This window comes from Cygnus atratus, chromosome 3 (assembly GCF_013377495.2).
Source record: "Cygnus atratus isolate AKBS03 ecotype Queensland, Australia chromosome 3, CAtr_DNAZoo_HiC_assembly, whole genome shotgun sequence".
Classification (NCBI taxonomy): Eukaryota; Metazoa; Chordata; class Aves; order Anseriformes; family Anatidae; genus Cygnus; species Cygnus atratus.
The window spans coordinates 56,504,364-56,516,767 of NC_066364.1; the positions used below are offsets into that span (position 1 = coordinate 56,504,364).

General features: G+C 42.8%; 1 protein-coding gene across 2 annotated transcripts in view; it reads left to right on the forward strand.

Moving 5' to 3' along the window:
• The first annotated feature begins 3,901 nt into the window (after positions 1-3,901).
• TRMT11 (tRNA methyltransferase 11 homolog) overlaps positions 3,902-12,404 on the forward strand; it is a 30,461-nt gene continuing 21,958 nt past the window's right edge. Inside the window, exons 1-7 of one of the 2 annotated variants that reach the window (XM_035538906.2) lie at positions 3,902-4,144; positions 5,104-5,169; positions 5,897-5,970; positions 7,685-7,766; positions 7,856-7,948; positions 8,613-8,747; positions 10,418-10,574. In XM_035538906.2, the coding sequence (XP_035394799.1) occupies positions 4,067-4,144; positions 5,104-5,169; positions 5,897-5,970; positions 7,685-7,766; positions 7,856-7,948; positions 8,613-8,747; positions 10,418-10,574 (685 nt within the window). In that variant the 5' untranslated portion in view covers positions 3,902-4,066. Of the gene's footprint in view, positions 4,145-5,103; positions 5,170-5,896; positions 5,978-7,684; positions 7,767-7,855; positions 7,949-8,612; positions 8,748-10,417; positions 10,575-12,404 lie in introns of those variants that run through there. The other variant, XM_035538908.2, reaches the window with a different exon arrangement.

The following is a 12,404-nucleotide window of genomic DNA, read 5'->3' on the forward strand; positions in this document are numbered from 1 at the left end:
ATAACAATCCTTGATGTTGTTCAAACTATGCCAGGGCAAGTTTTCATAGTCACTTACAAAGCTGGGAGGCCCATTTCATTAGGGCTTCCTCCGCTTCTGTCTGACTTGGTCAGAAGTACGCTTAAAGCTTTTGCAGATGTACTCCAGTGACATTTAAACCAGCCAGCAGCAGCAAGAGTGCAGCTGAGGCCGTGTTGCTATCTGACACTAACTACATACATGGCAGTGGAAGCCTCTGTTCTCGTTTAACTACCTGCCCCAGTCTTAATTAAGAGTCTGTGAGGCTCCATGAGCTGGACTTGCACCTTAGGGTGCTCAGGTTACTCACTGCCTCAGCTCTGTGTCTTTGGAGAGTACTGTGCTATTTTTCCTGATACCCCGTTAGTCAGCTGGCGATACCTGAACTGCCCGGTCCTGCTTCCTACAAGTTATGAACTATTGCTACTGCTGAATCAATTGGATACACAAATTGTTAGAATTAAGCAGACCACATGCCATGGCTGTATTACAAGAAGTTTGATTCATTTTGAAATCAAAATGTATCCCCAGGCTTTACCTAATGGCAGCTGAATCCTTTAATGTGTGCTCATGTCATTTGTCAAGGAATGCTTTTCCAAAAAGCAAAGCATTTTAAGCGTGTTATAATGACAAGTTATGTGTCTCGTTTTAAAGTGCAAGCTGTAAATAATTTTACAGAGGAGTGGTTTTGAGAGCTATGTGAACACCAACCAGCAGTGTGTGGCACAGCACATATTCCCCAGCTTCCAACATGGTAAAATTAAGTGGTGGTTAAAACTCATCCTTTGTTTCCCCTTCCACGCTGCACCTGCATCTGGCTGTCCCGTTCTCCAAATATACTTTTTTCGCCACATTCATTTCATCCTTTTCTCCCCTATTTTCACTGTCTTTTCACTAGGAGGTTAATGAAAAGTGCATTTTTGTATGCTCAGTCAGAAGAGTTATTTTGTTACAAATCCCCATTAGATTAAAATGTCAAAAATCATTATTTTCTTATGCCCTCTGGGAAAAAAAAAAAAAATAAATAGCATAAAGTGATTATCATTTAAATCAAGTTAATAATTTATAATATGCCTCAATTTCCTTTTGAGGCAAGAGAATATTCTTATATTAAAGACTCATCAAGTAATGTAGTTAACAGCACATAAAGGCTTTTATATGCCCCGGTTAAAAAAAAAGAAAAAAAGAAAAAGAATTTTGTGTTCCCAGTGTATTGTTTTCTTGGTGGGAACTATTGTAAGCAGAGTTATAACAACTATTGTATATAACCAACTCTGAGCACTGAAAAAGTTCCTCCAGAAGAAGCATGAAGAACATTCTTACCACTCATCTCTCAGTCCCTAGTTTTAACTAGCAGATCATTTTTGCTCCCAGTTTGGAGAACTCACAACCGTGCTCTGAAAGCACAGCTCAGTGAGGCATGTAACTGCACCACTACACTTGTATTTATGCATTTGGCACTGCAGGATCTCTACTCTCCTGTTGTAAACAGCATTACTACACTCTGCTGAAAGAAGTAAGAGACTTTTTTTTCTTCTTTTCATATGGGCACAGTGCCTCAGGGTACAGTTCCTGCTGTCTTTCATGTCTTCACGCTGTAGCACCGTGCTCGCTATGAAGGGGTATAGCTAAGTTCACCAAAAAGGCTGCAGAACTTTGGGATGTGGAGTATGACATAGCATCAGAAGAAAGAACAGGTAAAAATGGTGTGAGATACAGAGAGGAAAAGGACAAGACACAGAGATGGTTTGGAGAATAGACTTAAACACCAGGACTAGTGCAGCTCTCCGAAATACATGCAACATGCAATGTATTTAGGAGTCATGAAACATCCTTGCTGTATGTACCGTAGACCATTAAGCAAGTGATATTTCTGTATACTTGGGAATTTGCATATGCTTCATGGAAGTCAGCATAACTTCCATCTATTTAGTCTGAAAATAACCTAAACTTTTGCTACATATCAAGCTCCTGTTTGAAGAAGTATATGAATTCCCCAAAGAGTTTTCAATTCCATATTTTGTACACCAAAATCCGCCCACGGTGAGTCTTTTATAACCTGTAAGAATCAGTGTTGTATAGCAGCAAGTTAGCAATTTGCTTTCAGCAGCCTAAAGCCCTAAGTCAGCAGGGATGCTCGAAGAGCCGCAGTACATTGTAGTGGATGATGACAATGAAAGGACAATCCAATGGCAACGTGATGGATTAGCTGATTATTTGTGATTTCTGTCCAGAACAGCTATTGTTTTTATGAAAGCTTTTTTTTTATCCTTCTCACCTGTTTTCTCTCCTGCGAGCGTCCCTCCCGTTAACTTGCCGAGTTGAAGTTCCACAACAAAAACCTCTTCCAAGGCGGTGTCCAGGCGCTTTTCCACGCGGAAGCGAGCAGCACAACCCGTCGGACGGCCGGGTCTCATTCCAGCAGCGTGATGACCACGTCGTCGTCTTTTCCTTGCCAGAGCATCTCGCCTTCGAAGCGGACCAGGCCGTGCTTCCTGGCCCTCAGCAGGATGCCCACCACCTTGTTGGAGATGGTCACGTAGGTCTCGAAGAGCTGCCCGAAGGTCACGCTCACGCGCCCGTCGTCCCCCGTGCGCCCCGTGTTCCTGATGACCAGGCACAGCTCCTCCACCTCCCGCCCCACGTGCGAGTGGGCATCCTTCCCCCTCTGCTCCGTCCTGGAGCCCTCAGGGGGCCTCCCGTAGGCGGGATCCCCTCTGGGAGCCAGCGCAGGCTTGCAGGGCAGCCCGCCCTCGCTGCTGAAGGGGTTCCTCCTCTGGTACTCGCCGCGGCCCTCCGCCCAGCTCTGCCAGCTCCTCCGCAGGTCGCCCACCGCCCCGGCGCTCTCCTCGCCCTGCCCCTCGCACCCCCCGCGCTCCATTCCCCAGGGCGGGCCAGGCGCACGGCCCGGCCGCGGCGCGCCCCGCCAGCCCTGCGGGCCACGGGCGCACGGCTTCTGCCGGGGGCCGGGGGCGAGGCTGCCGAGGACGAGCCGCTGAAACACCCCGGGGAACTCAGCGCCGGGACGCGGCCCCAGCCCCGCGGCCCCTCACCGAGCGGCGCCGCCCCCACAGCGCCCGCCCCCCCAGTGGTTCCTCCCACACGCTGCAGCGCTGAGCCCGGGCTGGCCCTGGGTCCTCCCCGGGCACTGGGAAACCAGCAGGCGGCCGGCCCAACGCCTTGAGCAATTCTCCCCAGGGGCTGCCCAGGGAAGTGCTCCTTTAGACGCCGGTCTGCATCAGGATCGTCTTCTCGTCTTCACACCGACTCCAGTCTGAGTGCTGCGGGATGAGAAGCTCTCCTCAGCAGGAGGCTACGCAGACACCCCAAGACCGCAGCCCGTGCCTGTAAGCAGGAGGTCACGAGCAAAGCCTTACCCGTGCTGAGAACCAAAAATCCGCACGGCACATGCAGGGGGGTCCGGGACATGGGGCGGCTGCTGGACAGGGCTGCTCCTGTGAGAGGCTTACTGAAGGCTGGGTAAGCCGGGCCTTCCAGCTCAGCGTAACGGGGTCAGGGAGCACGGGATTAGAGTTTTGATATATTCTAACGTCAAGTTTGGATATTAAAATATAATAAAAGGATAACTGGCAACACAAAAATCATTGTTTCTCTCTCTGGGTAGCTGTATCTCTGCCCCTTTCCTGGCAGTCTGTTAGGAACTCTCCGCTTCTACACCCGTGTCACAGCCGCCACCCTGCTTTACACGGAAAAAAAAAAAACAAACAAACAAAAAAAAACAAGCAGGCAATTAGACGTACGTTTAATTAGTCACAAATTACACAGGCGTACCGACACACACGGAAACCGCAGAAGGCTGAGGCGAAGCCGAGACAAACGCCGCTCACCCGTTACCTAGCGAGGCAGCTCCGGCAGGTGGGGGCCGGGCACAGCCACCGCTACCTCAGGGCCCTTGCGGGGAGCCGAGGGCGAGCTCCCTTCCCCTCCCTTCCCTTCCCTTCCCGTGCCGTGCCGTGCCGTGCCGTGCCGTGCCGGCCAGGCCCGCCCGGCGGCGCATGCGGGCCGGGGAGGCGGGAACCGTCCCGAGATGGCGGCGCGGCCGCCGGTGCCGCTGGGACGGTTCCTGCTGCTGCTGGCGCAGGAGCACCTGGAGTTCCGCCTGCCGGTGAGCGCCCCGCGGGCTGTCAGGGGGCGGTCGGGGGGGCGCTGCCCTCGGGGGCTGCCCCCCGGCTGCAGCCGGGGACGGCCCGGGGGCGGGCGGCGTGCCCAGGACGCGGCCGCCTTCCTCGGGGCCCCCCGCGGGCCCGCGGCTCGGGGCTGCCGCTTGGGGCCGGGCACAGGCTGGAGTGGGAGGCTGGGACGCTGCGTGGGGAGGGGAAGCGCAGGAGGCAAACCCCTTCCAGCACTTGGCTGTCTTTCCTCTTGGAGGGATCTTCCCAATGCCTGACCCAGGGTGCTGCTCATCATCTCCGTAGTAAACAAACCCAGTCATTGCCTTCCTTCAGCACAGCAGGCTTTAGCACGCGGAGAGATCCTTATCGCCCTGCTCTCCATTTCTCTCAGTCTTTCCTCGCAGGCCGTGTTTTCCGCGCTTCTTGTCGCTTTCCTTTAGGCAGTATTAACAGCAGCGAAAGATGAATGCAGGAATGGAAAACACTGGGATTTCCTTACTGAAATCGTGCATTTGATCTTACTGTACTGTACGTTGTACAGCTTTTCATAACCTGCCAGTAACATGTTCATTTGCAGCTGAGTTCTGAGAAATACAATCAGCTATTTTAACAGCAGAAGAGTCTATTTTTTTTCATCTTATAAATACTACATACAAGCTGAATTTAATTGTAAACCTCTGCCCTAGCCACACAATTACGCTAAGATTTTTTCATTGTTGGTTTTCACAATAAATCCGTAGTAAATGCCATTCTTTCTTCTATTGCTAAGTTTTTGTTTATAATCCCTGTAGAGGACACGTCTGCATTAAAACTTATAATATGCTGTTCTTTCTCTGATACATACATATATATATATATATATATATATATATATTATTATATATATATATATAAAAAAGTTTAAAATGTTGGTGAATACTCCTGAAGCCTGACCTTTTTATTTTCACTTTAGGAAATAACATCTTTGCTCTCGCTCTATGGTGGACAATTTAGCGATCAGCAGGAAATTTGTGTAAATGTAAGTGGGGACCAAATATTTTACTTGAGTGCATGTATGATATACAAATATGCCCTTTATGATATTTTTATTTAAAGTGTGTAACCGAATATATTTTGAAGTTTCTTAGGAAAATAAGCTGTCTTTGAAAAATGAGCAATTCTGAATTTCAGCTCAGATTTTGAGTTTAGGAAAAGATGCACAAAAAGCACATCAGGATGTCTTCACTTAGCTATATAGAAAGAAATTGTGCCATCTACTGGGAGGCTTGTTTCTTTTCAGAATAGCTGAACCATGAACGCATTTTAGTAGGCCGTGTGAATTTAGTGTTTACCTCTAATTTGATGAGACAGTATATCCAAAAAAGTGAAGCTGGCAAGCTATATGCTTCTGGTCTCAGTGCTTAGTCAGAAAACATTACTAGCTTTTTGTTGTTAGTTTTGTTTAAGTAGGTGTTATGATTCCTTAGAGGATGAATAATCAAGAAAATTGTAAACAAACATAATATGTTACCAAATCTAAGATATGGTAGGGAAATTGAATTTGTAATAAAGGTTTTTGGCTATTCAACCAAGATTTAATTTTACCTTAAATTAAATGTTTTATCCTCATGTTCTCTGTACCGTTAACGTGTTTTTTTTCTTCAGCACGTATGTTCTGTTTTGATACAACAGAATTGTGTAATTGTGTAATACATGTAACATCCTCCAGGTAGGCATTTGCATCACTCATCATCTTTTTATTTCAGTCTCCGTTTTGGATTCTCAATATTCCTTCAGAAGAGATGGCAAGGAGAATAATGAAACGGACAGTATGTGCAAAGTAAGAGGTGAAAAATCTTGAAAATGATAAAGTAGGCTGTAAAAAACTTTCACTATATGAGGGAAAATATTAATTTTGTATGGAGTCTTAAGTCTTATGGAGTCCTAAGTCTTAAGTCACTGCTTACCTCTAGAAATAAGGAAGTATTGTCAGACCCTGTAGGACTGATTACATAGTATGCCTGTCCTTTTTACTTAATTTACAATCAGCACCAGGTCTTGAAGCACTGTTTTTCACTGTAGAGCCAGTGCTCATCTTGTAGTGTCAGTGACTTCCCAGTTGACTTGAGCACTGTTTAGTTAGTGGCTCATTTTAAAACACATATGGAATTAAAAGATAAGAACAGTGATAGGTAAAAACTGAAAATCAAGTTTAGAAGGGAATGGTATGAGAAGATATATATTCCTTGTCATATGTGCCTGAGGAATTAAAGCACAACAGAACAGCTTACAGGCGTTCTATATGGCATGCTCTTTCAAACAATACATACAACTATCGTATGCTTATTTTATGTAGAAAGCACGACTTGCCCACTATTTTTTTCTGCCCTATTACCTCTTAGGGGGAGTTACGTTAGCATAAGATTGCTAGAGCATCTCAATTGCACTGCTGATGAAAATTAAAAGCTCTGAAGCATATACTTATCTAAATAAACTCTCAGCAGCATGTTGTGGGCTTTTTTTTTTTTTTTTTTAGATAATTAAGTGTAAAGGTAAGAAGTGAGCCTGAATTGCTTCTCCAACAGCAAAATAAAACTCAAAGATGAATATATGGTTGTCCCTAGTATAGCCTGTGTTGTTAGCTTTTCCATAGCTCCATCTATAAATATAGTTTACATTCTTAAAGTAAATAGAAACAGATGCTTTAAGAAGAAGTTACACACTGTTAAAATTTACTCTTTTTTCAGGGTAAATGCAGGTTAGAAATGTAGCCCTAAATATTTGTCAGGAAAGGAATACCGTAACTAAATGGCCTACCACTGACCCTTGTCACTTAGTAAAGTGTAGTTCTCTTTTACATTTGCGTGAGTGAGCTAAACCTTTGAACGCTGAGAAGTTTTTCCCTTAGGGAGTCAACCACCATCCTTGTAAAAGTACTGCATGCCACCACTGATCCTTAAAGGTTGTCTTTGTGTATGGTGTGTGTTACAAATACACACAGGAATGTCTAACAATATGCAGTGCCACGAGGGTTCCTGTTGTAGGATTTTTCTCTTTGATATGGATAGGGCACTTGGGATATCTGAATGCTGGAAGGAAGGTCTGCGATGTGGTGTGTGGTGGTGTGCCTTCACTGCAGTAGCATCAGTTCTATCATCTTCCAAGGCAATGCTTTCACTGAAGCCAGCAATATGGAAACAACAACAAAAGTGTAAGAAACAGCATAGTGCTAAAAAATCTTAAAATGTCAAACATCTTAGCCAAATCTTCAAATGGGATAGAACCACTGATTATATCTCTGGCTACATAAGACAGACCAAACAAAAAAGCATCTTCGATGCATCAGCTTAGGATAAAAGAAGAAGTATTTCCCTGTTCAGAACAAAACTTAAATGTGTGCTAAGACATAAATAACATCCTCCTTTATCCCCATGAAGCCTAAGCATGTTGACCAAGAAGGACTGGTGAGAAGGAGTGTCTGTAAGGCATTTCCCTCTTCCCTTCCCCTTCGCCACTTCTATCTTACTGCACTCTAAAAATATTGGTATTTTCAGGTCTATATTTGAACTGTGGGGTCATGGCAGGTCTGCAGGGGAGCTCTATGCATCTTTGAAGAACTACCCAATGGACAAGATGGTATGCATGTGAAGAATTTAAAACTGTTTTCTTCTTCACAGTAGTTAACACTGCAACTGTATTAATGAGAATCTTTGCCATTTTTTCAGCTTCCATATCTACAGCCTGACTCTACATACAAAATACGTATTCATACTTTTAATAAAACACTGACCCAAGCACAGAAAATAAAGAAGATAGATGTAAGTAGATGTTTAAGGTACCATCAACATTTATTTTTATCTATTTATGTTGTTCTTATTCAATACTATCAGTATTCTCTAAGATGTATTGAATTTGGGGTTTCCTGAATATCTTAAAACAGTTTACAGCTTATGTCTCGTCACCTGTAAATGAGATCTTTCCGTCTGACGTAACATGCCTGTGAATTCCTACCTTTGTGTTTGTTTTTTTCCTAAGCAGATCACGTAAGGCATATACAAAGACAAACAATTGTCACAGTGCTGATTTATAGATGCAGAAATTTAGGCTTATGGCCTAGAACTATAAGTTTCATATAGAGTTAGATGCCAGTTTTAAGAAAATCTCTTATCTCCATATTAGACATTAATTGTTGGAGTATGTGGAACAGCCAGTCCGCTGACTTTAGTTGCAAGCTGTGGATTGTTTGCCAATTTTCTGTTCTGTCCTTATGTTTCTGTCTGTACTTGTGTTCTCCTCCTAATTATATCACTATTTTAATTAGGATTTTTTTCTAAGTTACTGTTTTTGCTTTTCCACGCTCTATTTTTAGTCACTGGTGATTGTGTAGAATTTTAGGGGAGGGTTAGGTTTTCTTTTTTTGGGGGGACATGTATTTTAAAAACTTGACCTAGAACGTGTAGACTGTTTTTCTTTTTTGCATAGGCTCTTGAATTTCTGCCATTCAACGGAAAAGTAAATTTAAAGAATCCAGAACACGTCTTCTGGATTTTGGAAGATTATGGAATGGACCCTAATAATGTTCCAGAAGAGCCCTTTGATCTGTATTTTGGTAGATGGGTGCGTAAGTACAGTTGCTTCAGTTTTTGAGCGTGTATATTCAGAAGAGTGTTCTTCAATTTAAAATGTAAAAGTTGCCTTGAGCTTTAATGGAAGCATACAGTATAACCATGACTGAATATATCACTGCATAAAACAGTGATACAAGTCTTGAAAATCCTTACGTGACCAACAAAAAGCAGTTTCATTTAGCAATTCAAAAACAGGTGGAAAAAATGGTTGTAAACAGCACCAATGTCTCCACACAGCTATGGTATTGTAAATCCAGGTGAAGCTAGAAGCACCAGCAACCTGCTTCAAAATGTGAAGAAATATTAACAGAACAGTAGATGGTTTGCTACCATGCTGACTTGCATCAGCCCTGCTGGAGCATTCTGCAAGTGCTTCAGGTGGTCCTGATGAGCGCCTCAAGAGAAAGGTATGGACTGAGCCTTTGACTCAGTAGTTACCATGTAGTTGTGAGTTATCATGGACTGAGGCTCTGGACCACAGTGGGTCCAGCCCACAAGTGGATGTGTGTGTGAGAGGACACTGACTGTGCTGCGCTGCTCACACACAGTAAGGGTCATTTTCAAAAGCTGTCTAGAGTTTGTCATCTGAGGTACTTACTGCAAATGTTCTCGTCTGTTGGGTTTATGCACTCCAAACCTGCTGCATAATTAGGATATTTTGAGGAAATCGGATCTGGTCTTTTGTGAGGAAAAGTGGATCCCCAAAGGACATCTTACAGAATGACACCATTGACTGATGGAAAACTGTGTTCTACGATGTCCTGGGTCAAGAGCAGTTAGAAGGGAAGAGAATCACTGCTAAGGATGCACAGCTGTGGTCAGAGGTTGTATAAATATAACTACATGGGAAGTTAGAGGCCTGCATTGCCTGTTAGTGACTCTGAATACTCTCCATGCCTGTGATAACTTGATAGCACCCTATGTTGTGGCAATACTGCACAATGGTGTAGCTGTTGTCCCACCTGTGCTGGAATCCTGAAATGTTCAAAGACAGGTAAACCAACCTGGAAAACTTAGACAAATGTGTTTTATTTACCCAGTAAAACTGATGGTGGCCGGAGTCAGAGAATTGTGTTGGAAGAGCTTTTGAACGTGTTCAGTTCCGGACTGTTTTGGGCATTGTCAATGTATTTTGGAAGTCTGATGGAAAAAATGCTAGCATTTGGGCCTTGTCTGTTTTTCCAGTAAATCCCGATCCGTCAATGCTATCTTAAATTTCCGAACTTTAGATCTTGAGCATGACAGAAAAGCTGGTGAAGATCAAAATTCTGTGTGACCTTAACCTGTGTGCATGCACTTGTTTACATGTACTTTATTTGTTAACATTTTGAAGTTCTTTTAACTCTGAATTGCCAGAAATTGTTATTCTGATACTAGAATAATAGCAAAGTTGCTCTAATACTTATTTATGTAGAATAATTTTCACTACAAATTGTTTGTATGTTTTTGATCTCTATCTTGAAGTATTTATCTAGATATTGCATCAAGATACCTGTTGCTCGGAAAGAAGCGTGTCATACTTGCAGAAGGCAGAAAGCAAAATGATATATTATGAAATGACGACTTTGCTGTTTGTTGGATAGTGTCAGTTAAGCAAGTTTGTCAGTCTGTTTATCTCTTGTATCTAAGACTTGATGGTGATTTCAAATCTTTCAACAGATTGCAGATGGCCAAAGAGAACTCATTGAGTCCTACAGTGTAAAAAAGAGACACTTTATTGGAAATACTAGCATGGATGCCTGCCTGTCTTTCATTATGGCAAATCACGGAAGAGTGAAACCCAACGATATTGTATATGACCCCTTTGTTGGAACAGGTATATTCTTTTCTACTGGAGGGAAAAACTGGGAGGTTGTGTTACTGTGGTGTTACACCACCCTCATACCTGACGCAGCAGCTTCAGGCGCTCGACTGACATTAGAGATTGTACCAAAAGCAACATGGGAGTCATAAAGTGAATCTTGAAAGAGATTTTAGGGGAAGGAGACCAGTTTTAGATGCAAACGGACTTCTCAGATGTGTGAAATAATCAACTTTTTTTTTTAATGTAACATGGTTTAAACACCAGTTCATGTGTATTGTGGACCACTTAGGATCCAAAGTGACTAAGAACTGAAATTTGGCTCCAACATTCCCTGCAGCAACTTTCAGAATGTTGTGTGGAGTAGCATCTCTGGAGGTGGCTCTTCTGAGAAGTGCTGAGGGCACTTCTGAGCCTGTAGCACAATGTAGCAGTTGTTAGGTCATAGCATTCAACAGTGATGGGCTCCTTGTGCTGTTGCATCTTTCCTTTAGGACAATGCTGTTCACAACATTTATTCACTCCAGTTGAGATTTTTCGTAGTTAAACCAGGAGGGGGAGCTTTTATTCCACATATTAGTCTGCATGCCATAGAAGTACCTTTTACCTAAGGGAAACTCAACTTTTTTGTAGTTGAAAAAGAAGATCCATGGTGTCAGATTGTGGCATTTAATCACACAAGAGAATATCACATTAAGCTACCTTTAGTAGTTTATTGAAAAGAAAAACAAAGGCTGCATTGCTGACCTGGATTTTGCTAGTTTGACCATGAAGACCACGTGAGCCACATACAATTAAAAATCCTTAGTAGGAGGGTGAAGAGAATTCACTGCAGAAATTATTACAAAGATGCTAGGGAGAGCGAAGGCAACACTACAGCATCGCTAGCAGGACAAATGTTTATTAGGATGTGGATTCTTTGTAACACAGAAAACACAACAGGAATATTGTATTTTCAGAAACACAGGACTTCAGTAAACTGTGTGTGTTTGTCTTCAATATTTGTATTCATATACAACCTGATTTTTTGCATGCAGAATAATTTCTTACGACATTTACTCCTCTTCCTTGTTCTTGGGTTTGAGTAGTACTCTTTGAAAGGGTGAGGAAATTCCTTTAGTTCATCTCTAAGCAGTTTGTTTCACTTTGGTGTTAGTAGTTTTGTTTCTTTGTCTGCTAAGCCTACATCACAAAAAGTCCTCTGAAAGCAATTATTTTCTTGGGAGTGAAAATGAAGAAAAAAATGAAGGGGTAAAGATAGAATAAGAAAAATTGCATAGAAATGGGTGAAGCTATAGAAATTAATGATGAATGTTAAGACTGAAGCGATTCAGTTCAAAAGTGTAGCATACACAGAATTCTCCCCAAACTGCCCAGTGATTTGAATTAAAAATTTTAGTTTTACTGCAGTAAACATCTGTAATGTACAGACTTGAGATTAATGGTACACAGGGACACTAGAGATGCTGGGTAAGGCAGTCAGAAAACTGCATTTATAACTAAACAGTGTCTTTTCTTTTGTACCTGCTCTTGGTGAATAGGACCCAGGAATTTCAATAGTTTAATGAGGTCACTTATAGGATTTTCAAGGTTGTCAGGTGCAGTAATGAGCTATCACAGGAATTTTGGAAGGTAGTTTAGAGTTGAGAATAAAGCAGTGAATTTGAGCTTATGAGTTTGGAAGGAATGTACCTTTGGTACTTGAGGAGTACTTTGAAGAAACTGTAGTTCAGATTTCTTCACTGATTCAGCTTGAATACCTGGATTGATTTCTTCACTTTTTTTTTTTTTAAATGCTCTAAAAATAAATATTACCAGGTTAGAACAGCCTTGCAAAATGGTGCT